This window comes from Scardinius erythrophthalmus, assembly GCF_964197995.2.
Source record: "Scardinius erythrophthalmus genome assembly, chromosome: 18".
Lineage (NCBI taxonomy): Eukaryota > Metazoa > Chordata > Actinopteri > Cypriniformes > Leuciscidae > Scardinius > Scardinius erythrophthalmus.
Genome location: NC_138238.1, coordinates 2,521,568 through 2,548,197, shown reverse-complemented (window position 1 = coordinate 2,548,197; position 26,630 = coordinate 2,521,568). Strand labels below are relative to the sequence as shown.

At 36.9% G+C, this 26,630-nt stretch overlaps 2 protein-coding genes across 4 annotated transcripts in view; both read left to right on the top strand.

Moving 5' to 3' along the window:
• vclb (vinculin b) overlaps positions 1–12,185 on the top strand; it is a 46,995-nt gene extending 34,810 nt beyond the window's left edge. The window contains exons 13-21 of the mRNA XM_081392522.1: positions 2,108–2,236; positions 2,490–2,639; positions 2,731–2,839; positions 5,117–5,419; positions 7,499–7,623; positions 8,768–8,953; positions 10,384–10,587; positions 11,616–11,720; positions 11,796–12,185. Of these exons, the coding sequence (XP_081248648.1) occupies positions 2,108–2,236; positions 2,490–2,639; positions 2,731–2,839; positions 5,117–5,419; positions 7,499–7,623; positions 8,768–8,953; positions 10,384–10,587; positions 11,616–11,720; positions 11,796–11,942 (1,458 nt within the window). The 3' untranslated portion in view covers positions 11,943–12,185. The remainder of the gene's footprint in view (positions 1–2,107; positions 2,237–2,489; positions 2,640–2,730; positions 2,840–5,116; positions 5,420–7,498; positions 7,624–8,767; positions 8,954–10,383; positions 10,588–11,615; positions 11,721–11,795) is intronic.
• Positions 12,186–13,857: 1,672 nt separating this feature from the next.
• On the top strand, positions 13,858–26,609 carry adkb (adenosine kinase b). Of its 3 annotated transcripts, XM_081392222.1 has the most exons (12): positions 13,897–13,976; positions 14,356–14,493; positions 16,421–16,495; positions 16,709–16,762; positions 17,981–18,059; positions 18,188–18,360; positions 20,080–20,188; positions 20,350–20,520; positions 21,129–21,164; positions 22,131–22,245; positions 22,336–22,422; positions 25,944–26,609. In XM_081392222.1, exons 1-12 carry the CDS (start codon positions 13,927–13,929, stop codon positions 26,066–26,068), a joined length of 1,212 nt encoding a protein of 403 aa, XP_081248348.1. In that variant the 5' UTR covers positions 13,897–13,926; the 3' UTR covers positions 26,069–26,609. The 3 variants fall into 3 exon arrangements, with proteins under 3 accessions (XP_081248350.1, XP_081248349.1, XP_081248348.1); XM_081392224.1 differs by lacking the exon at positions 14,356–14,493 and having other exon boundaries at positions 13,858–13,976; XM_081392223.1 differs by lacking the exon at positions 14,356–14,493 and having other exon boundaries at positions 13,866–13,976; positions 22,131–22,422; positions 25,944–26,607.
• Positions 26,610–26,630: the final 21 nt, after the last annotated feature.

Here is a 26,630-nt window from a genome sequence, read left to right as displayed (position 1 = left end):
TAGAAAACATCAGATCCACAATTGTAAACGTTCAATCTTCAATCGCGCCTTATAATTCAGCCTCGATTATCACCCCGCAAGAACAATTACAGTGCTTTACAACTATAGAACAAAAAGAGTTAAATAAATTTATCATTTCCTCTAAAACAACAACATGTTTATTAGATCCCATACCAACTAAACTATTGAAAGAAGTGTTACCTATAGTGGAAGAGCCTCTCCTCAATATTATTAACTCGTCTTTATCTTTAGGTCATGTTCCAAGAACATTTAAATTGGCAGTTATAAAACCTCTCATTAAGAAGCCACAATTAGACCCAAATAACCTAGCAAATTATAGACCCATTTCAAATCTTCCTTTTATGTCCAAAATATTAGAAAAAGTTGTGTCTGCCCAACTGGGCTCTTTCTTGCAAGAAAATGACACCTATGAAAAGTTTCAGTCTGGATTCAGGCCGCATCATAGCACTGAAACTGCGCTCGTTAAAATCACAAATGATTTACTCTTAGCTTCTGACCAAGGCTGTATCTCAATACTAGTTTTACTTGATCTTAGTGCTGCGTTCGATACTATAGATCACACAATACTCTTAGATCGGCTACAAAACTATACCGGTGTTCAAGGACAAGCATTAAGCTGGTTCAGATCATACCTATCTGACCGCTACCATTTTGTCTATTTAAACGGAGAAAAATCGATCATAACTCCAGTAAACTATGGAGTGCCGCAAGGATCTGTGTTAGGCCCTCTATTATTCTCAATATATATGCTGCCACTTGGAAATATTATAAGGAAACATGGAATTAGTTTCCATTGTTATGCTGATGACACTCAACTATATATTTCATCACGGCCGGATGAAAACGCTAAATTATCCAAATTGACAGAGTGTGTTAAAGATATAAAAGATTGGATGACGCACAATTTTCTTTTATTAAATCCACATAAGACAGAGGTAATACTTATCGGTTCAAAAAACCGCCCACAAAACCTCTTACAATACAACTTTAACATAGTAGGGTGTCCTGTTACTTTATCCTCTACAGTAAAAGACCTGGGTGTTATATTAGATTGTAACTTGTCTTTTGAAAATCATATTTCATATGTTACAAAAACAGCATTTTTTCACCTTAGAAATATTGCTAAATTACGTAACATGCTATCTGTCTCTGATGCAGAAAAGCTAGTTCATGCATTCATGACCTCGAGACTAGATTACTGTAATGCTTTATTAGCTGGTTGTCCTGCATCCTCAATAAACAAGCTACAGTTAGTCCAAAATGCCGCCGCTAGAGTTCTTACTAGATCAAGAAAGTTTGACCATATAACACCAATTTTATCATCCCTACATTGGTTACCTATAAAGTTCCGTATTAATTACAAGGTATTGCTACTGACTTATAAAGCCCTAAACGGCTTAGCTCCAGTTTATTTAACGGATCTTCTATCGCCCTATAATCCATCGCGCTCTTTAAGATCACTAAATTCGAGGCTTCTGGTCATACCTAGGATATCCAGATCCACCAAAGGAGGGAGAGCATTTTCACATTTAGCACCAAAACTCTGGAATAGTCTTCCTGATACTGTTCGTTGCTCAGACTCGCTCTCCCAGTTTAAAACTAGATTAAAGACGCATCTCTTCAGCCAGGCATTCATATAATATTTTAATCTTACAGTTAAATCCGGTCTCTACTTCATAAACGCCAGAGGAGAACTGGCCCCCGACTGAGCCTGGGTTCTCCCAAGGTTTTTTTTTTCTCCATTAGGTCACCTAATGGAGTTTTTCGGTTCCTTGCCACTGTTGCCTTTGGCTTGCTCAGTTGGGGATGCTTAAATTGATTAATCGATTCACCAGTGCTATTGATCTGCATTACCAAACGTGGATGTTTTACACCAGAAACAAACACTGATGTACTATTTTATTTAATACTGTGAAGCTGCTTTGATACAATCTGTATTGTGAAAAGCGCTATATAAATAAAGTTGACTTGACTTGACTTGACTTGATTTCTGAAGGATCATGTGACTTTGAAGACTGGAGTAATGATGCTGAACATTCAGCTTTGATCACAGAAATAAATTACATTTGAATTATGTTTATTGCAGGATCTGAAGGGTAAAATGCAGGAAGCCATGACTCAAGAAGTGTCTGACATCTTCAGCGACACGACAACACCTGTCAAACTATTGGCTGTGGCAGCGACGGCTCCTCCAGACACACCCAACAGAGAACAGGTCACACACACACACACACACACACACACACACACACTTTCTAATGATCAGATTAGACTAGAAAACTTTATTAATTGAACTCATTTGCTCAAATAAACTCATTGAATTGACAATTGAACATTAAAAACAACAACAATCAATACATACAAAAAATTACACAACTTCATTAAAAATGTAACTGGTAATATGGTGATAATGCTAGAGTGAGATCGGGCTCCTGTGTGACTGAAGGTGTGTGTTCTGATGTGAACAGGTGTTTGAGGAGCGGGCCGCTAACTTCGAGAATCACGCGGGCCGTCTGGGCGCTACAGCGGAGAAAGCCGCCGCCGTCGGCACCGCTAACAGGAGCACGGTGGAGGGGATCCAGGCCGCCGTCAAATCAGCCCGAGACCTCACGCCACAGGTAACGGAGAGACCAGCCGTCGGCCGTTCAGAGCTTCTCCACACGAGACTGATGGGAAATAAGTGTGGTTTTGACTGGTGTTGTCCTGCAGGTCATCTCCGCAGCTCGAATCCTCCTGAAGAATCCTGGGAACCAGGCGGCTTACGAGCACTTCGAGACCATGAAGAATCAGTGGATCGACAATGTAGAGAAAATGACAGGTGACAAACATCTATCTATCTATCTATCTATCTATCTATCTATCTATCTATCTATCTATCTATCTATCTATCTATCTATCTATCTATCTATCTATCTATCTATCTATCTATCTATCTATCTATCTATCTGTCTGTCTGTCTGTCTATCTGTCTATCTATCTATCTATCTATCTATCTTTTGTCTGTCTGTCTGTCTATCTATCTATCTATCTATCTGTCTGTCTATCTGTCTATCTATCTATCTATCTATCTGTCTGTCTTTTGTTTGTCTGTCTGTCTGTCTGTCTGTCTATCTATCTATCTATCTGTCTGTCTGTCTGTCTTTTGTCTGTCTGTCTGTCTGTCTGTCTGTCTGTCTGTCTGTCTGTCTGTCTGTCTGTCTGTCTGTCTGTCTATCTATCTATCTGTCTGTCTGTCTTTTGTTTGTCTGTCTGTCTGTCTGTCTATCCATCCATCCATCCATCCATCTGTCTTTTGTCTGTCTGTCTGTCTGTCTGTCTGTCTATCTATCTATCTGTCTGTCTTTTGTTTGTCTGTCTATCCATCCATCCATCCATCCATCCATCTGTCTTTTGTCTGTCTGTCTGTCTGTCTATCTATCTATCTGTCTGTCTTTTGTTTGTCTGTCTGTCTGTCTGTCCATCCGTCCGTCCGTCCATCCATCCATCCATCCATCCATCCATCCATCCATCCATCCATCCATCCATCCATCTGTCTTTTGTCTGTCTGTCTGTCTGTCTATCTATCTATCTGTCTGTCTTTTGTTTGTCTGTCTGTCTGTCTGTCTGTCCATCCGTCCATCCATCCATCCATCCATCCATCCATCCATCCATCCATCCATCCATCTGTCTTTTGTCTGTCTGTCTGTCTGTCTATCTATCTATCTATCTATCTATCTGTCTTTTGTCTGTCTGTCTAGTCTATCTGTCTGTCTGTCTGTCTGTCTGTCTATCTATCTATCTATCTATCTATCTATCTATCTATCTATCTGTCTTTTGTCTGTCTGTCTAGTCTATCTATCTGTCTGTCTATCTGTCTGTCTGTCTGTCTATCTATCTATCTATCTATCTATCTATCTATCTATCTATCTATCTATCTTTTGTCTATCTATCTATCTATCTATCTATCTATCTATCTGTCTTTTATCTATCTATCTATCTGTCTGTCTGTCGGTCTGTCTGTCTGTCTGTCTTTTGTCTGTCTGTCTGTCTGTCTGTCTGTCTGTCTGTCTGTCTTTTGTCTGTCTGTCTGTCTGTCTTTTGTCTGTCTGTCTGTCTTTTGTCTGTCTATCTATCTTTCTATCTATCTATCTATCTATCTATCTATCATCTATCTATCTATCTATCTATCTATCTATCTATCTATCTATCTATCTATCTATCTATCTATCTATCTATCTATCTGTCTTTTGTCTATCTATCTATCTATCTATCTATCTATCTATCTATCTATCTATCTATCTATCTATCTATCTATCTATCTGTCTGTCTGTCTGTCTTTTGTCTGTCTGTCTGTCTGTCTGTCCGTCCGTGTCCGTCCAACCATCCATCCATCCGTATAAATTAATTTTTTTTTTTTTTTTTTTTTTTTATATTGCTCTATTTTAATTATTATTGTATATTAATAAATGTATATATTTTATTTTTTGTTTTTATTCGTTTTATGTTTCATTATTTTATTTTTTTTTGAGTAATAATCTTTTTGTGTCAGAAGAGATTCTATATACAGTATCTATCTATGTATTTGTATAAAAGTGTTTATTATTATTTATTTAAATTTATATTGTTTATATATTGTATATTGTTTATTTTACATTTTATTTTTTTCAATACTTTACGTTTTTACAATTTGTTTATTTTTAATCTATCAGATGTATTTTTTTCAGTTATTTAATTTTTTTTATATTTTTTTTTTTATTGTTGTATTTTTTATTTTACATTTTATTTTTAATATTTTTAATATTTTATTTTATTTATATTTTGCTATTGTTGTATTATTATTTTTTTAATCTTATTTTCAGGAATTATCTTAGTACTTGATCCACAAATGGTTATTTTAGCCAGAAAGTCATCAAAAAGTGATTCATATTATTTGCTTTGCTTACGGTATTCAACAGATCAAAATGAATGTGAAGAAATGATGTGAAAAAAAAATACTACAAATAGGTTGAAATCACAAAGTTCACAAAGGGACAATTTTTACTGTTGTTTATAATTTTCAGAAATGATCTACATTACTTTAAGCTCCTAACACATCCTGACTGTCTCTCGTCCTCAGGTCTGGTGGATGAAGCGATCGACACCAGGTCTCTGTTGGATGCATCAGAAGACGCCATTAAGAAAGATCTGGACAAGTGTCAGGTAGCAATGGCCAATCACCAGCCTCAGATGCTGGTCGCCGGGGCAACCAGCATCGCCCGACGAGCCAATCGGATCCTGCTGGTGGCAAAACGAGAGGTGGAGAACTCGGAGGACCCGAAGTTCAGAGAAACGGTGAAAGCGGCTTCCGACGAGCTCAGCAGAACCATCTCACCAATGGTCATGGACGCCAAAGCCGTGGCCGGCAACATACAGGACCAAGGTGAGACACACAGAGAGAAGTTCGCTTCACTTGTATTCATTGTGTATAGACTTGTAGTTTTGGCTTTTTCAGAAAGCAACCACCCTTCGTTTGACAAAAGCCCATTTTTAGGCTCTTCTTCCCATTAAGTTTGCGAATCGAGACACTGAAAACACAGGCGGGAAATGAGCGTGTAAATAAACACTGTGCTGCGCTTCTGTCTGAAACACGCGGTGCATATTTATTTAAACTGCACTAAGCCATATTGGGGGTGTGTGATATATTTCGTCTATGATAATATCGTGATATTTGTTTAAATGATGTGCGATCTGACATTATCGAGGATGTCCCTCACTTGACATAACACACATGCACACATACACTACGTGATGTATTCTTGTAGGATAAACTAGTGTGCTTGTGCATTTACAGCGCACACTTTCACTGTGTGATTTACTCTATTAAAATGCATTTATAATGCCCTCAATATTCAAGATAAGGGGCAAAAATACCTCTGTATGTCTTTTATATTTATATCATTTAATATGGTTAATATCACACAAAAGAGTACCTTATATCTCCAAATATCAGCATGATTACAAATGTGATATTGATTTTATACAACCGTTCAATAAACAAGTAGCTAATATTAAGTGACTTACATTTTGGACAAAATATTGCCTGTTTTTGCTCCAATTTTGCCAACGAATATAGTTCCAAACAAAGCAACAGGAGCAACACACAGCAGTGAATGAACGAATCGTTTGAATGAATGATTCAATGACTCACTCATTGAGAGTCAAATGCTTCGTTCCTGAATGAATCAGCCGTTCGGATGAATCGGTTGAAACTCAATGACTCACTCATTAACACTGACTTGCTGCCACCTACTGCCGCTTTCAATTTCATATCAGTATCTTTTCATTTTTTTATGTTAATTTTTTTCTCAATGTTTTATGTTTAAAACATCAAAACATTATTTCTGCATTTGTAACTGCAGGTTAAATGCGTTCATGTCCCTCTGAGCCGCATTAAACAGTGTATATTCAGCTTCTGTGGTTCCTCTGCATTGCAAAGATCAGTTTCATTGATACGGATTTCATTTGATTGGTAACAGCCCATAATAGTGTCTTATGATTCTAATTGATTTTATTGAATAAATGTAAGAATTTGAGACAAAAACGGATGCATACATTAAATTAGGCTAAAAATATGACTTTATAAAGGTAAAAATGCCCATGAAAGCTAAAAATCAATGTAAACTTATTGTCCTAAACCTGCCAAGCATCATAAACTAATGACAGTAACACTTTACAATAAGATTCATTAGTTAACATTAGTTAACTACATTAGTTAGCATGAACTAATAATGAACTGCACTTATACAGCATTTCTTTTTCTTACTTAATGTTAATTTCAACATTTACTACTTTATTAAAATCTTGTTAACATTAGTAAATGCACTGTGAACTAACATGAACAACGAACAGCTGTATTTTTGATTAACTAACATTAACAAAGATTAAAAAATATAGTAACAAATGTATTACTCATGGTTTGTTCATGTTAGTTAATACATTAACTAATGAACCTTATTGTAAAGTGGGTAACACTTTATTTTACACTGTCCTTGTTACACGTTACATGTATTTACCATAATACTGTGAAGCTGCTTTGAAATACTGTGAAGCTGCTTTGATACAATCTGTATTGTGAAAAGCGCTATATAAATAAAGTTGACTTGACTTGACTTGACATAGTGATAACAGTAAATTATGCATAATTTCAAGCAACTAACCCTCAACCAAACCCTAATCATTCCCTAACCCTATAAGTAAGTACATGTAGTTAATTAATATTACTCAGTACTTAAATATATACAGTAATTACACTGTAACGATGAGAACTTAAAATAAAGTGTAACCGTAAAGTGTTACCCAAATGACAATTAAGCAAAATATCGTCTAATTATCGTTATTGATAAAATCCAAGAAAACATCGAGATATATATGTTTTTGGTAATATCGCACACAACACGATTTAGTTTTTTGTCTCGATTCATCACGCGACCCTAGTCATGACCCCTGTCTTCCTCGCCAGGCCTTCAGAGGGGCTTCCTGGACTCGGGTTATAAGATCCTGAGTGCCGTGGCTAAAGTGAGGGAGTCGTTCCAGCCGCAGGAGCCGGACTTCCCTCCTCCGCCTCCAGACCTGGAGCAGCTGCAGGTCAGACTCACCGCAGACTCCTGCATGCGCTTACATTTACATTTAGCAGACGCTTTTATCCACATGAGGACAACAGAAGCAGTTCAACTTAAGGGTTAGTTCACCCAAAAATGAAAATTCTGTCAGTAATCACTCTCCCTCATGTTGTTCCAACCCCGTAAGACTTTCGTTCATCTTCAGAACACAAATTAAGATATTTTTGATTAAATCTGAGAGCTGTCTCGCTCCTTCATAGGCTTCTCTGTTATTGAAACTTGCCGGCCCAGAAAGTTAGTAAAGACAATGTGTAAAATAGTCCAAGTGACTACAGTGGCTCAACCTTAAGTTTATCAATGGCGAGAATACTTTGTACGTCAGAACGGAGGCTCACTATTGGCCAGCATCACACGCATCGCACACATGACCAGCGTCGGCCAATCCTGAGCCTCCGTTCTGAAATACAACCCAGAAGCGCTGCGCTGTTACACTACGTGAACTCACTCAGAGAAACACAGAAGAAAATGAAGAGTTGAATAAAATCGTTAATTTGGGGTTTTTTTGCGCACAAAAAGTATTCTCGCCATTGATAAACTTAAGGTTGAGCCACTGTAGTCACTTGGACTATTTTACACATTGTCTTTACTAACTTTCTGGGCCGGCAAGTTTCAATAACAGAGAAGCATATGGAGGAGTGAGACAGCTCTCAGATTTAATCAGAAATATCTTCATTTGTGTTCTGAAAGTCTTGAGGGAGAGTAATTACTGACAGAGTTTTCATTTTTGGGTGAACTAACCCTTTAACAATAGGACAACAGTTTTCAGATTTCAGCTCGTGAGCACAGTAAACAATGTAGGATTTTTGATGTAGGATGCTGCTAGTTTTTATTATTGGAATGTTGTTATATTCTGATTATTGGGACTATAAAGTAAAGTAAATAAACACTGTTTCCTAGTAACTACAACTGATTTGAATATACAATACAAAAACACTTCAGTTAGTGTCACCTCCTGTTGCTTGACTGCTTCTTTCTAATGTGTGCTTCAATACACACTGTATAAAAAGTGCAAGCTCAGGTCACGCCTCACTACCACAACTGTTTACCACGTGAAACATGCACTCATTACACAGGGAAGAGTTTAAACATGAACGCTGGTTCTTCTTCAGATCAGCGACACCGCGGCTCCGCCAAAACCGCCGCTGCCGGAGGGTGAAGTGCCTCCGCCCAGACCTCCACCACCCGAGGAGAAGGACGAGGAGTTCCCGGAGACGCAGGCCGGAGAAGTGATCAGCGAGCCCATGATGGTGGCGGCCCGGCAGCTGCACGACGAGGCCCGCAAGTGGTCCAGCAAGGTCAGTCCCAAAGAGTGTGCCGGATGTGTTTGGATCCATGCGGGTTATTACAACCTTCATCATTCCCGCGGGTCATTTTGACCCGGAATGTATTTTTGAATTTATTTATTGTTTTTTATAAATTGAGTGTTCAATCGGAGGGGTCCAATACCCCAACTTGAACCACGAATACACACCAAAGAAAATTATGAATTGAGGAGTTTTGTGGTTGAAATTTAAAAAAGTAACAAATCCTTCCCTCGCGGGTCAATTTGACCCTCATAAGATTGAATGGAATGCGAGGAATGCAAGAAAAAACTAAAAATGCTAAAAATTCTAACTAAACATGCAAAAACTTCACCAAAAAATTATTGTATAATGTACTACTACATAAGAGAAACTGACTTTAGGACCCAGCGGAACAGCTCATTTGCTCCATATAGAGCTATAAGGCCATCTAGTGGCTAGTCATGAAATGTCATGTTATATAATTTTTTTCCACAAGAGGTCAGCAAAGTATGGAAGCTTGTTTCCGCCACTGAATAAAACATTTTAAAAGATAATTGCGACTTTTTATCTCACAATTGCGAGTTTACATCTCGCAATTCTGACTTTATTTCTCAGAATTCTGACTTTTTTTCTCGCAATTGCGACTTTATATCACACAATTCTGACTTTATTTCTCAGAATTCTGACTTTTTTTCTCGCAATTGCGACTTTATATCACACAATTCTGACTTTATATCTCAGAATTCTGACTTTATATCACGCAATTCTGACTTTATAACACATAATTGCGAGTTTATATCTCGCAATTCTGACATCTTTTCTCGGAATTGTGAGATATAAAGTCCAATTCTAAGGGGGGGGAAAAAAGACGGACTTTTTTTTTTACAGAATAGTTTATATCTCACAATTCTGACTTTATAACACGCAATTGCGACTTTATATCATGCAATTCTGACTTTATATCTCCCAATTGCGTGATATAAAGTCAGAATTCTGAGATATAAAGTCAGAATTCTGAGATATAAAGTCAGAATTCTGAGATATAAAGTCAGAATTGAGAGATATAAAGTCGCAATTATCTTTTTTATTATTATTTTGTGGCAGAAACAAGCTTCCATAGCAAAGACACCCAATGTTAGATATTTTGAGCTGAATTAAAAGGTGTATGCATGAATTTGTGAGTTATTTTGAATTTAAGTTAGAAGAATGTGTGCTTAAATTATTTTTTATTTATCAAATCTAGTAATTTATAGGTAATTTATTTTTGTTTAAAATAACAAAAAATCTCCCAAAAAAAATCATTAAAAAAATAGAAAAATATTATCAAAATTAATTAAAAAAAGCTTTCTGGACAAAAAAAAAAAAAAAAAGTATAATTTTCGGGCTTCGGGTCATTTTGACCCGCGAGGGAAGGATGAGTTAAACGATGACTGTTTTTGCAGGGTAATGACATCATCGGTGCCGCCAAGCGCATGGCTCTGCTGATGGCCGAGATGTCTCGACTGGTCCGAGGAAGCGGCGGGAATAAGAGAGCGCTCATCCAGTGTGCCAAAGACATCGCCAAAGCCTCCGACGAGGTCACGCGCCTCGCCAAAGAGGTCGCCAAGCAGTGTACGGACAAACGTATCCGAACAAACCTTCTGCAGGTAATCAGAGCAAAGCACTGTGGGAAGACAAGTCCATAGCGGGACTGATGACACATGGGTTGATGTGGTTCTGGAGTCTGAGAAGTCTGAGAAATGCTCAAAAGCGAACCAGACTGAGACCAAATAGAAGAGATTGTTGTGGATTTTAGCTCATTATGGTTTTTATGATTAAAAAAAAGTTGTGATTGTGATTTTAAAATGCAATTTCCAAGTTTGCTGTGCTTGTGTGTTGGGTTTGGCCAATTTTGTGGTTAGCAAACTGCATTACAGCAGTGCTGGGGATTTTGATTCATCTAAGCGACTCTTTTGAATCTATTCACCGAAACAATTTGTTCACTAAGTTTTTTAAGTTGTCTTTTTTTACACCCCTTTCAACAAGATTCACTCACACATGCGGTTCATTCAATAGATGACTCGTTCAGGAAAGCGGCACATTCGTGCAATTGGCTCAACTGATAATGAAACTAAGGCTGCGCTGATACCGATAACCGATCATTCTTTATATTTAAAAGCCGATAACCAATAGAGTAAAGCTAAATCCAAGTTTTATATAATTTTTGAGAGGCTGATTACAAAAACAAATGTCTCGCAGTTAAAATCCACGTCTCAATCACACAATTATAATATTCTCAATATAATTTTACACAGCTGATTTGACACACTTGTGCTGAAAATGTTGCACTTTGCTGTATTTTCCTTTTTTGAAGTGATTCCAATCATAATCAAAACCATCATGTTGAACCATCATGCATCTGAAGTGTCTCAGCTGAAGGAAATTATACATTATTTATCGGCTTTAGTATATCAGACAAATTTTCTTATTGGGCCGATAACAATAATATTAAAAATAAACATGTATATCGGCCGATACCGATATGATGGCCGATATATTGTGCATCCCTAAATAAAACCATGAGAAATGAGCTCGTACATGGAAAGGAATGAGAGAAATTTCACTTCTGCACAAGATTCACTTTATGACTGTTTGTTCTTGTAAAAATGAAGTATTTGTGTGTGTCTTTCTGTAGGTGTGTGAGAGGATTCCTACCATCAGCACACAGCTGAAGATCCTCTCCACTGTGAAGGCCACCATGTTGGGACGCACCAACATCAGCGAGGAGGAATCAGAGCAGGTCAGACCTCAAACCCTCTGCCGTTTCTCCTTTACAGTCAGGAACCCGTCTGAATGTGTGCTGGTTCTCTCGTAGGCCACGGAGATGCTGGTCCATAACGCTCAGAACCTAATGCAGTCGGTGAAGGAGACGGTGAGAGAGGCCGAGGCCGCCTCCATCAAGATCCGCACAGACGCCGGGTTCACCCTGCGCTGGGTCCGCAAGACACCCTGGTACCAGTGAGCCAACAACCAGTGCACATATCCCAGCATGCACTGTCCAGGTCATCAGTGTCAGTGCAGACGTCTCATCCACCTCGTGGACTGAACTATTCCTCTATCAAAACTGTTGTTCTTGAATGTCATTGAGTGTAAAAAAACATTGCTTTTCTAATTTGAAAAAAATGAAAGGGAAACTTTCACAATGGTCATTATTTTCATTCTTTTTTTCTTTTCTTTTTTTCTTTCTTTTTTTTTACAAAATGTGGATCTATAATATATATATATATATATATATATATATATATATATATATATATATATATATATATATATATATACACATACACATACACATACACACGCACACACATATATACATACATACATACATACATACATACACACACACATACGCACACACACACACACACACACACACACACACACATATATATATATATATATATATATATATATATATATATATATTTTTTTTTTTTTTTTTTTTTTTTTTCACCAGCCTTGTTTTCACCCTTTGATTGTATTATTAAATGTCACCAACAAAACGTCTTCACAAACGAGCACAGATTTTGGATTATAAAATCCTCATAATGTGCTATTTAATGAAAAGTGCTGATGAGCGCATATTAATGCCCTAATGTTGGTAACTGGTTAGTGGATTAAAGCTTTCATTCAGGGATGACGCTGCAAACTCTCCGATACAAGTACTGAAATGAAGAGGTAATATGACCTGGTGCTTCCTGTAATCTATGCAAAACCAGTCCGTTTGCATTATATATTTCCACACAAACACACACACTTATATTTCCACTAAGACATCACTGTGCTAAATACACTACTAAAATCTCTTGCAGAATGCACACTCAAGTATATTTATATGAGTGATAATATGCATATATTTGCCTTTTTTTATCATTGAGGAGACTTTAATGTAAATAATGTGTTCATCTTTAAAGACAGCCTGTAAGACCTAATGTGCCTTGTCATAATAAAAGAACTTATTATCAGCTGAATCATATGTGTGGGACTATATTTGTTGATATGATCTTTTGGCTCTCTAAATTTAAAGCAATTTATTCAACATTAATGGCTTCTATCTTATTGTTGCCTCTGACACTTAAGTCCGTGCTTTGCAGTTTTTACCACAGTTAATCAGTTATGACATCCGTTATGTTCTAACAACTGACAATTTTGCAATTGGATTTTTGACATACAGTGCAATTTTCACAACTAAAGTTAAAAAGGGTTTTCTGAAGGCAGGGTTGTAATAGTTAACTAAAACTAAAATAGAATAAAAAGTACTTTTATTTTAGTTAGTTACCAAAGCAACATTTCTCGTCTTCATTTAGTCTAACTTGATGTACTAAAAAACTGAAATAAAAATTAATTAAAACTATATAATCATTAAAAAAAAAAAAAACTAAATTACTAAACAAAATAACTACAATTACAATTGAAACTAAAAAACATTATAGTAGAGTCTCGATACTAAAATAACTGTTTGAAGGTAAGACAGAAATATAATTAAGGAGAAATTAGGGGGAAATATTTTTTAATTAAAAATAGAATATATATTATTATATATAGTATTAATTTCTCCAGTATTTTTTAAGTGAAATATTTACATTTTACATTTCAAAACTCAATCTGAGTGAATCATTTTCATTTATCCTTTAATATTGCACTTAAATCTGAGCTCATCCTCTATTATTTTTTATGAACATATGCAACAAATCTAACTTTCATGTGCGAGTACAAGTATGTGTTACGGTATTAATAGGTGTATCAACTATTATGTTATTTAAGGAGAAATTATTACAGATGCAGGCAAAATAACCCTTACAATAATACATAGTTTGATGTATACTGCATGATTACCGTGGAATTGATTAATGCAACTTGTTAAATGCATCAGCACAAAACAGAAGATGGCAATGGCAAACTGATCTGAGAGCAGCCGAAGAGTCTGTCAGTGTGAGAAGAAGATGTCGGTGTGTGACTGTACTGGCGGCTCGCGCGCGCAGAAGGCGTTGAGGTAAACACACACACACACACACACTGAAAACACCGACATGCGTCATGCACTCGAGTAATTTATGATTTGATATGCAGAAATAAACCTAATGTATGTTTGATGGTCGCGCTGCTGCCTGAACAAAATGTACCAGCAGCGCATCCCTTCCTCTGCGCGTGCATGTTTGCATGTTTGACATCATAACGTCATATGCAACAGAGTTCATGCATGTTGTTTAGAGATAATTTTGATCTCTCAGACTCATGCAGTGCACGCGCGACACATGTTATGATAGTAATATTTCAGAGACCTTAAACACATGCGGGCTCGTCAGGCAACCGTGATGGATCTATTGATCCGCCCATGCGTGTGATGTAACCAATCATCTGGAACTCTGGAGGGATTTCGGCTTCCGGGTTGTGTGTGGAGTGTGTGGAGGACTAGACGCACGCGCTCGCAGCGTGGACGGGGCGCGAGAGCACAGAATCAGTTTTACTGCAGACAATCAGTGTGTGTGTGTGATCATGCCGACAGTCAGGTACAGTAAAGCAGTGTCACTTCACTCACTCTCTCTGGGTGTCTTCTTCCGGTTTGGGAATTGTGTGTTTTGTTATGCAACGCGCTGTATTTCATCATTTATGACATTAAGAAATACAATTTTCTTATTCAGCTTGTGTGTGTGTGTGTGTGTGTGTGTGTGTGTGTGTGTGTGTGTGTGTGTATGTATATATATGTATGTTTGTGTATATGTAAGTATGTATGTGTATATGTAAGTATGTATGTATATATGTAAGTATATGTATGTACATATGTAGCCTAAGTATGTATGTATATATGTAAGTATGTATGTGTGTGTGTGTGTGTGTGTGTGTGTGTATATATATGTATGTATGTATGTAAGTATGTCAGTCACAAACATACATACAAGGCTGTTGATAGATTTAGAAAATGACAGAACAGGAATGACAACTTGAAATCACAATTATTCTGTTTTTTGTTGATCTTTAAGTGTCAGATTAATGTGCAAGTATTATATATGACAGAATGCATGTGCACATGTACATTCACTGATAACTTGTGGCAGTTTTCATTCTAATTCCCTGGCAAATTGATACTTGTCAATATTTCACGTGAAGAATGTTGGCCATCCTGTATAGCGTGTTTGTGTGTGTGTGTGTGTGTGTGTGTGTGTGTGTGAGAGTGCGCGCTACATGTGTTTAGTCAGCACTATAGCATGTGTTCTGCGCTGTAAACACATTCCCATGTAAAACCCATTAAACACACTGAATGTTCCAATATTATATTTCAGGGTGTGTTAACTTTTCACAATGTTGATTATGAAAAAGCACTTTAAAGGCCTGTATACTGCTTTTATTGTGCACTTTTTGCAAGCTTGCATTTGTCAGGCTAATATTAGAAGAGTGAGTCACTTAAAACCAGTAAAGAGTGAAGTTCACTAAAAAGCTTCACATAGTGAGGACTGTACATCTAAAGTCAAGTAAAACCTGTCCTGAACTATAATGTCTGTTTCACCGTATGAAAAGAGTCAGATTCTGGTGTGTGTGTGTGTGTGTGTGTGTGGCTCTCCTGCTAATAAGCCCACCTTCCATTCCAAGGGTTCATGTCTCAAAGGCGGTGTCACTGAACCCGGTCATGTGACCTCCACCTGTTACTCTCTCAGAATGGATATTAAAGGAGTAGTTCCCTCGGGAATGAAGGTTCTGAATATCCTCATTAATGTCTTTCCAAACACTTGAAAATACTTCAGTGGAACAAAAGAGGAGAAGATTAGCAGAATGTTCATGCTGTTCTCATGCATACAATTACAGTAGATTAAGACTGAATTAAGTCAAACTCTAAAAATGACTTGAGGAGATGCAATATTCTGCGGTATTAAATCAAGCGTTCGCATGCACTGATCTGCTGGCTGGCAGTTTTTGCTTATGACAGATTTGTGCTTTTCATGGTTTAATATATGCAAAAACATATTCACAGTGACTAACGTGCATATTTTGTTGAACGCAATACTGCGTTAAATACTTGCAAAAAAGAACTCAAAAAAGATGCAAGGCCTGGAAAAAGTAACATAATGCATTACTTTCAATAAAAAGTAACTAAGTAATGTAGTTATTAGGCTATACTTTTTTAGGGAGTAATGCAATATTGGGGTTCACTTTATTTTAAGGTGTCATTGTTACAGTGTAGTTATATATTTAAGTGCTGAGTAATATTAATTAACTACATGTACTTACTAAAGGGTTAGGGAAGGATTAGGGTTTGGTTGAGGGTTAGTTGCATGTAATTATGCATAATTTATTGTTATTACTATGGTAAGTACATGTAACATATGTAACAAAGACACTGTAAAATAAAGTGTTACCCAATATTGTAATATATTAAAGTGAATAAAGAGTAAATATCAGTTATTGTAAGATGTTTTCCTCTCGTGTGTGTGTGTGTTGCAGTCAGAACGCTCTGTTTGGGATGGGGAATCCGCTGCTGGACATCTCTGCAGTGGTGGATAAGGATTTTCTTGATAAGTGAGTAGTGACGTAACTGTGTGTGTGTGTGTGTGTGTGTGTGTGTGTGTGTGTGTGTGTGTGTGTGTGTGTGTGTGTGTGTGTGTGTGTGTGTGTGTGTGTGTGTACGCTTCTGTGATCACACAACCTGAGACTGTATGGATTTCCTTGACCTCTGTTAGTGTAATTATTCATCAATAACTAACCTGTGTGTGTGTGTGTGTGTGTGCGCAGGTATGGATTGAAGCCCAATGATCAGATCCTGGCAGAGGAGAAACATAAAGCTTTGTGAGTGACATTATTCATTCAATGTTCGCAATGTTGCTTATTTTTATATCACCAGCAAAATCTTTGAATATTCAGGACTGGTCAAAAGTTCTGAATAGATTTGTGATGTTTTTGTAAGAAGTCTCTTTTGCTCACCAAGGCTGCATTTATTTAATCAAAATACAGTAAAACAGTAATATTGTGAAATATTATTACAATTTAAAATAACTTTTCTATTTTAATATATTTCATTTTTTTGTAGAACCTGTGATAGATATATATATATACACATATTTTACAGAATTCTTTGACAAATAGGAAGTTGGAAACTTTGAAATTGAATCTTTCGTAAAATTATAAACGTCTTTACTGTCACTCTTTATCAATTTAATGCATCCTTGCTGAATAAAAGTATTCATTTATTTTCTTTCTTTTATTTTTTTAAATATTACTTACCCTAAACTTTTGAATGGTAGTGTATCACGGTTTCCACAAAAATATGAAGCATCACATTTTCATTTCAACACGTAAGAAATGAAAATAAAAAATAATATCTGAAGGATCATGTGACACTGAAGACTGGAGTAATGATGCTGAAACTTCGGCTTTAATCACAGGAATAAATTACACTTTACTATATATTCACATTGAAAATGGCTATTTTTAATTGCACAAATATTTCATAATATCACTTATTAATTGATCAAATAAATGCAGACATGGTGAGCAGAAGAGACTTCTTTCAAAAACATTAAAAAATCTTAATTGTTCCAAACTTTTGACCGGTACTGTATCATAAATATTTGATATATTTAGCCCAGCCATAGTTATATCATATTATAAAAGCTAAAGACAAATGGCACAAACAACATATTAGGAAAATTAATTCAGAAAATTATTGGTGATAAAATACAAACTAGAAATAAGTGATATTTTCTTTCTTTCTTCATCATGTTCAACCATTGCACAAATATATATATATATACACAATATAAATTGTATCACCCAGCCCTAATAATGTTTAATAACTACATATTTAATAACTAATAACTACAATAAACTGTATTAGAGCAGAAAAGCAGAATGGTGAATGTAGTTTTAGTGTTGTACCGTCTCTGGCCTGTAGAGAGCAGCAGCGACCTCTCTTCACATTCTGTACCTACAGGACTCAAACCCGAGCTTCATCTCATCAGGATCTCACTAACATTAACGAACAACCCTCTGGTGTTTGTGCTGCAGGTTTGATGAGATCGTGAACAAGAGTAAAGTGGAGTATCATGCCGGTGGATCCACACAGAACTCCGTCAAAATCGCTCAGGTGAGTCTGGGACTCTTGTCACCATGTGTGTGTCTATCAGGAGATCACGAGAAGGCAGTTTTATCTCAGATTCACTCCAGAATAATCTTGTGTGTTTGATATCTTCTCTCTCTCTCTCTCTCTCTCAGTGGATGATCCAGGAGCCGCACAAGGTGGCCACATTCTTCGGCTGTATAGGAACAGATCACTTTGGAGAGATTCTGAAGCAGAAAGCGGCTGAAGCTCACGTTGACGCACATTATTATGAACAAGGTCAAGAACCGACAGGAACGTGTGCGGCCTGCATTACTGGAGAAAACAGGTCAGAAACACACACACTTATACACGAAGTATACAGTGATATACACGCACTAGCATTCAAAAGATTTTTAGAAAGAAGTTTCGTCTGCTCACCAAGCCTGCGTTTATTTGATCAAGAATTAGTACATATTTATTAGTACATATTTTATTAATTATTTAGTTTTTAAAAGCACTGATCTGGAGTAGCACCTGAAATTTCGTTGTGTTAATACACTGTATTTATGCAATGACAAATAAAGCTTGAATACAGTAAAAATTGTGAAATATAATTTCAATTTAAAACAGCTGTTTTCTATGTGAATATATATATATATATATATAGAAAGTGTAATTTATTAAACTGAATTTTCAGCATCATTACTCCAGTCTTCAGTGTCACATGACCAGAAATCAGTATAATATTATCAATGTTGATGTTGTTGCTTCATATTTTTTTTGGAAACTCATTTTTGTTTAAAGGGATATTTCACCGCTGGAAAGATGAATGTGTATTTAAATTGGGTCATTTATGTAGTAGAAATGTGAAATCATTTTAGAAGTTGGTGCCTTCTAGACTGAGAAAAGCCAGAAAATGTATTTTTGTCTCATGTGGATGAAGACTACAACTCCCAGAATGCACTTGCTTCGCTGCCCTACGAGGACACTCCCAAGCCACGCCCACCGGTTACAGAGGGCAGTGTCGGGAGAAATGATACAGCTAGGCTACTAGTCGACTCGAAACTGAAGAGACAGCGTTTTATCGTGAGATCCCCCTATGGGCGAGTTGAAGACATGCGGGACGAGCTCCTCCTACTGGCTGTAGTCTCTCGCCTCTGGACTAAAAAGCCTTTGATGATGCTAAATCACGATTTTTGCGTCATCTGTGGGTTTTTTTCAGACACACAATACAGAAATCTCTCGTCTCAGGGGGACATGAGGGAGGGAAGCACGGCCACTCGAGAATACTACTGATACAAAGCTTAATGCTAATCGGTGAAGTGTCCCTTTAAGGATTCTTTGACAAACAGTTGACAAAAAGTTCAAAAGAAAAAAATCTTTTGTAATATTATAAATGTCTTTACTGTTACTATTGATCCATTCAATGCATCATTGATGCATAAAAGTATTAATTTCTTTTAAAAATTCTTACAAACATTTAGTACAATGGTAGCATTGCATTTATGAATCAAATCTTTTTAGAGAAATGACAAGCTTTGAATGAAATCAGAGATCAAAACATTACAATGTACCTAATGCGCTGTTTTATCCACTGATATAAACATTTTATAGCAGATAATTGAGAATATGGCTGATACTGTTAAACGATCCATATTTTACATGTTCAAATCAAATACAGCATCATAACAATGAAACCGTAACTATGATAACAGCTCAATACTTCAGATTATTTCTTATTTTTTCTTACAGCTTAAAATTTCTCTATCAATTATGCTGGACTGGTTCAGGATGATCGCCATAATTTCCATTATTATTATTTTTTATAGGTCTGTCCTATTAAAAAAAATAATAATAATGGAAATTATGGCGATATTGATAACATCACCATATATAGTTGCATCTCTAGAGAGTGTTAAAAGACGACTGTATGATCCATCAGTGGATTAATGCATTTCTCCTATGATTTATGCTGTTTATTACAATCTGTCTGTTCTGAATTAATATATAACGTTCCATAGTGATTTCAGGCTCGATGTTTGACTATTACTGTGTGTGTGTGTAGGTCTCTGATTGCAAACCTGGCAGCAGCGAACTGCTATAATAAAGAGAAACATCTGGATGTTGATCGCAACTGGAGTCTGGTGGAGAAAGCTCGAGTTTACTACATCGCAGTAAGGGATTCACATTTGCATTATGCTAGTTTGAATGTGCAAATGAGAGAATAGAAACTAATGATGTTGAATAATCCAAAACATTTTCTGGTCAAAATGCTCATCTTGTTACAGTATAAATCTGATAAGTATGAATCTGACTCCTGATCTCCGTCCTGAAGGGTTTTTTCCTGACCGTGTCTCCGGACTCCATCCTCAAAGTGGCCAAACACGCGTCTGACAACAACAAGATCTTCGGCCTCAACCTCTCGGCCCCCTTCATCAGCCAGTTCTTCAAAGAGCCGCTGATGAAGGTCATGCCGTACGTCGACATCATCTTCGGAAACGAGACGGTGAGTCTTCAGATCATCAGTGTGTTTAAACGGCTCACAAAAACACTTTAGTCAATGATTTTATCCCTTAAAACTAATTTTTGATCTCCAAAATGACATATTTAAATGTTTTTTTCTTGAAAAAATTCTTCATGCCTTAAAATATCTTGAATGTAACTCGACACCCTTGCCTCATTTAGTATGTGTGGTTCTATGAATATGCAAATGAGCCCCGCCTCCACTCACTCGCTCAGCTCAGAGATCCACTGGTTGACGATCACACGTTGATCTGATTGGTTACAAGGTAGTTTGTGACGTCAGAAACACCAGCGATTTCAAAGCGTGTGTTTGAGACTGTCTTTGGTTCACTGCAGTTTTAAGGAGGAAATACTCAGCAATGCTGTCGACTTATGAATTTACACATGGTTTGTCTTTAAGCAGATTAAAAACACCACATAGACACATAAACAACATTAAAAGCTGGATTTTCACCACAGGGGGACTTTAAATGTCACGTATGGAGGTTAGTTATTAGTTTTTAACTAACCTCCGCACATTAGGTTAGTTCTTTGCACATCTCTTCTCATTGGCTGCGATGATTGTGTGTTAAACTGATATTTGTTTTACAGGAAGCCGCTACATTTGCAAAGGAGCAGGGCTTTGAGGTGAGTGAAAAATACTGTAATACTGTTTTTTTCTTCTAGCACAACGAACACAAAAGGGATAATGCAGACTTGTGAATTAATGGACTGCTCCTATAACACTCTCAGTGTCAAGTCAAGTCACCTTTATTTATATAGCACTTTTACAATACAGATTGTATCAAAGCAGTTTCACAGTGATAACATGAAAATAATACAACAAAGTTTGTTTTGTGACTTTTTGGGACTTTAGCTTATTCCCCGTATCCCCCAGAGTTAGATAAGTCCATACACACCCTTCTCATCTCCGTGCGTGCCGTAACTCTGTCTGACGCACCCACCGCTAGCCTAGCTTAGCACAAAGACTGGAGGTAAATGGCTCCAGCTAGCATACTGCTCCCAATAAGTGACAAAATAACACCAACATTTTCCTATTTACATGTTGTGATGTGTATAGTCACAGCGTGTACAAATAACAAGGTCACATGAGACACAACCATCTTCTAACCGTAAATCACTCCGCCCAAGTAGCAGTGCTTCGCCTTCTGAGAATATAGTTCCCAGTATTTATACGGTTAGAAGATGTCTGTGTCTCATGTGACATTGTTATTTGTACAAGCTGTGACTATACAAATCACAATATGTAAATAGGAAAATGTTGGTGTTATTTTGTCACTTATTGGGAGCGGTATGCTAGCTGGAGCCATTTACCTCCAGTCTTTGTGCTAAGCTAGGCTAGCGGTGGGTGCGTCAGACAGAGTTACGGCACGCACGGAGATGAGAAGGGTGTGTATGGACTTATCTAACTCTGGGGGATACGGGGAATGAGCTAAAGTCCCCAAAAGTCAGCGTGTTCCTTTAAATAAGGCAGATCAATAATATTGTTGAATATTAAACTAAGCAAGCCAAAGGCCAAGGCAACAGTTAATAAACACTGAATTAATAACTATCATTGGATCAGTGCTGTATAATCTCCCGGTGTTCCTGCAGACTGAAGACATCGCTGAGATCGCACGGAGGGTTCAGTCTCTGCCCAAAGTCAACAAGAACAGGCAGAGGATTGTGGTGTTCACTCAGGGCAGAGAGGACACTGTGGCCACCGTGGGTACGTCCGTCCAACCAATCAAACGCGCTGATTCAGATGAGGTATCTTCCCTAGGTTTTTTATTAATCATCTTTGTTTGTCCTCTCTTAGGTGATAAAGTCAAAGTGTTTCCCGTTTTAGACATCGACCAGAACGACATCGTGGACACGAACGGTGCTGGTGACGCTTTTGTGGGAGGTAAAAATGATTCATCAGATCATTTTAGACAATGATAGTTATTAATTCAGTATTTATTAACTGTGCACTCTGTAATATCATGCTATAGTACACTGTAAAATGTAGAAACTGAAAATAAGACTAGGTTTATTGGAGTACGTTTTACATTAATCAAATTCAATGCATTTTTTTTGTCATTTATTTGTGAACTTTCTGAGTGAAAATTGCCTCAAAATAAATCCTGCACCGCTTTTTTTTATACGCATGTAATAAATATACAAGTATGTATTTATAATATTTAATTTGCCAAACAATCCACTGTGCAAACTGCCTATGTAAGCAGTATTTTAAGGAGAGCGGCCAGTGCTGAAAAGTATTGATTATAAACAGTTCAATCTAAAGGCAATGTTCCTAGAATTAGTTTTTAATTGAGTTATTCATTTACTGTTTAATATTAACTGTGCACTCTTTAATATGCTAAAGTACACTGTAAAAAAATATTATTCATAGCTGTGAATTCAAACTGTTTACAAGAAAATTCTATTTTTTTTCTTTTCTTTTTTTCTTTTTTTTTTTACTTAATTTCATGTTTAAATTTAATGCATTATTTGACAATTTCCTGTCATTTGTGTAATTTACTAGCAAATTCTGAGTAAAAATAGCCTCTGTAAAAATGTATGTATATAATAGATACAGAATAAAATATATAATATATATGAAAAATAGTTAAATCTAATTAAACATCGACACTCTTACCCAATATTTGTGTTTAGGATTTTTAAGTTAATGTTGTTACCTCTGCAACATGCTGCAATTTAATTTATTAAAATCACACGCTTCATGTAAATTGTGCTTTGTAATAAAAAATAAAAAACATTTAAGTTGACATTTTACAAGAAAAGGTTACACTTTTTTTCGATGGTCCACTTTAGACATTCTACTAACTATAAGTAACTTTGCAACTACATGTCAGCTAACTGTCATTAGAGTATTAGTAGACTTAGAAGACGGTTAGGTTTAGGGTTAGGAGAATAAGTTGAGATGTAGGTGTAGTTGCTTATAGTTAGTAGAATGTCTAACGTGGACCATCGAAATAAAATGCTATCTCAGTCTTTCTACTTCAGAATTTCACGTTTAATTCAATGTGTTATGTGACGTTTCTTTGTAAGAATTTTCACTCAGAAATTGCTAGTAATTTTCACACGTAATTACAAAGTAAATCCTTAACCAATTTTTTCTTCAGGGTGGGTTTTCCAAATCAGTCACTTAGGCAGTGAAACACCACTTCATATGTAGGGTGTACAGCAGATAGCAAGATGGCTCACTAGGTTTTGGAACAGGGTCACTATGACTGCCGAGTAAGACATGTTCCTGGATCAACATTTTCAACAATCCTGTCCAAAAACATTGTCCTAACCCTACCCATGAGTTATCCCTACAACCAGAGGGAAATGAGAGGTGAATCAAGCCCTATTCGGATGGGACTAGTGTAACATGGAGAGAGTCGGGGTAAAGTAATAAACACCAGAGCTTCTCTGTGATTTTAGTCTCGCAGAATGTGCATCTCAGTGATCATGACCGACAATGTCAGTAAAGATTACAGCTACTTCTACCTTCAGTAAAAAGGTCCGGAAAAATTCCCTCAGGTGACACTAAACCCGTGCGAATACACCCGCTGTAAATATGTTCGTAAATATTCCATATTTCCTGTTTAAAAGTAGTTTTCTACGTTTTTTCAAGTATGGAGACGCTTGAAGAAGCATCAGTCAGGGCTCCAGACTGCGACCAAATGGTCGCATTTTGCGACCAAAATTTGAGAGTGTGCGACTAAATTTTACATCCAGTCGCACATGTGCGACCAGTAAATTTCATCTCGTTCATAGTGGGCGACAACCGACGTCGCGTCTGCGATGCTTTGTTTACGACATCACGACAATTAATTTTTTAACGGTCCTCCATGAAGGGTTCCGAGTGAATGAGTGTGTGTGTGTGTGCGCGCGCGAGTGAATGAGTGTGTGTGTGTGTGTGTGTGTGTGTGTGTGTGTGCGCCCGCGCGCAAGTGAGTGAGTGAGTGAGCGAGCGAGCGAGTGAGAGAGTGTGTGCGTGCGTGTGTACATGTGCGAGTGAATATGTGTGTGAGACGGCTCGAGATGACTGGTCGTAAAGCAATGTGTAGTCTGACAATGTTTCTTGTCCAGGACATGACAAGATTTTTAGGAGTCGAGACTCGAAATCTTGTAATCTGATACATTGACTATAGTAACAGACAAAATAATTGCGTATTCTGAACCAGACATAACTATAACTATGGTATACTGTGGTTATGAAAGTAGCCTACACATCTTTTTACAGCACTTCAAAACTATATCCTATTAAAATATTTTTTTTTTTTTTATGTGTCGACCAAAACATTTTTGTTCATCCTTTAAAGATTGTCTCTATTTATAAAACTGAAAGTTTCAAGAAGTAGGAAAACTCACAATTTTTTTTAAAAAAGAAGACTAAATTACCATTGTAAACAGCTGCTGAGGGTGCTTATTGGCTATTTTCACTCCCTAATATCTATTTTGTCACTCATTTTGCTTTTGAAATAATATTAAGACATTATGAAGGATAATAATTAAATTTAACTTTATCTATACACCTCAAATTTAGCTCAGTGCTTTGTCATCCCACAGCGCTACCAAATACTTTCTGTAGAACTTAGAGCCGCGGCCCTCAGATGTTAGTCTGGAGCCCTGTGATCTTAAAATAAAACTGCACCATAATTTCTGTACGCTTAATCTATTTATTATCAAAGCATTTGTCTGTAATAGTTATTTAGGGGGAAAATGTGAAGGTGTGCCCCTAAATTTTCTGCTTGCGCTCCTAAAATTTTAAGTCAGGGGCTACAGCGCTCCTAATAAAAAAAGTTAGTCTGGAGCCCTGTCAGTTGTGTTCTAGTCGCTGGGACGAGTCTGTGGCAAAACTCAAGTGTTTCACGCACACACACACACACCATTCAGATCAGAGAGAAGATCGACAGCACTTGTTAGAGGCACGAAACATCTTTTAGCGTTAGCTAAGTGCCTATTACCAACACAATCCAATCTGAAGTTAATTAATACATCATTTGACCGGACATAACTGTTTTATATATATAAATATAGGTTATATGTGTTTGCGCACGTGATATCAGGAAGCAGCGTAACACACACATGACGACAGGAGGAGTGATGGTGATGTGTAAATCGAGTTACTCTCCCACTTCTGCTAGTTTTACTGAGATCTCTTATCCCATGCGAATTAAATTACATTACTCCATCTACCCTTGTAAAGTTAATCCCGTCCGAATATGGCTTAAGTAAGTTGTAGAAGTACCTAACCCTTGTTGTAAGCCAAAACTCGACATTAAATGTAAACCTATCCCTCAAATCTGATTGGTTGATTGGAATGTTGATCCAGGAACATGTTCTACTTGGTAAGATCACATTCTCCTCTGGGACACAGCCTATACCTTAACATTTAACTACGATTGAACTCTTTGTTTGTGTGTCCTGCAGGATTCCTGTCAGAGTTGGTTCAGGAGAAGCCGCTGGAAGAGTGTATCCGCGCAGGGCACTACGCCGCTAACGTCATCATCCGGCGAGCGGGCTGCACCTTCCCTGAGAAACCAGATTTCCACTAACTCCCTCACATACTCTCCTGTATGATCCCGATATGGAATCTTTACATCTCATTTTCTTTTCTTTTCTTTTGCTGGAGTTCCAGCAACACAACCTGTGTGCCTCTACATTCGTTTACACACGTTTCCTGTTAAACGGCATTTTTCAGGATTGCGACGACCACATCACGTACACTCCGATGAGTTTGTGTTAAAGTGCGGATTGCCTTTGATCTGTTTTTATGCTACATTTCAATATCATTCTATATTTAATCTTTAAAGATCCATGATATCATTTTAAGTAAAGTGCATTTATATTTTCAAAAGCAATAGTGGTAAATTAAATTAACTGGATTAGATAATGGAATTTGTGTTTAGAACGTTTTTGTCTTTCAGGTCTACATTTATTATGAAATACCAAATTGTATCTTAAACGCACAATGTTTGAATATGCATAAGCTGTATCTCATGTGGGAAGGTTTTTCCACTTGCTCTTTCCTCTTCTGGAACACGACTGTTCAACCGACCAGTTTAATAAAAAGATTTTAACTGTTCTAAACTTGTACATCTGTGCCCTAAACTAAAG

Coding starts and splice junctions, on each gene's coding strand:
- adkb (XM_081392222.1), top strand. CDS start 13,927: ATGTCGGTGTGTGACTGTACTGGCGGCTCGCGCGCGCAGAAGGCGTTG. Junction 18,060..18,187: donor ACTCCGTCAAAATCGCTCAG/GTGAGTCTGGGA, acceptor TCTCTCTCTCAG/TGGATGATCCAGGAGCCGCA. Junction 20,189..20,349: donor CTCGAGTTTACTACATCGCA/GTAAGGGATTCA, acceptor TCCGTCCTGAAG/GGTTTTTTCCTGACCGTGTC.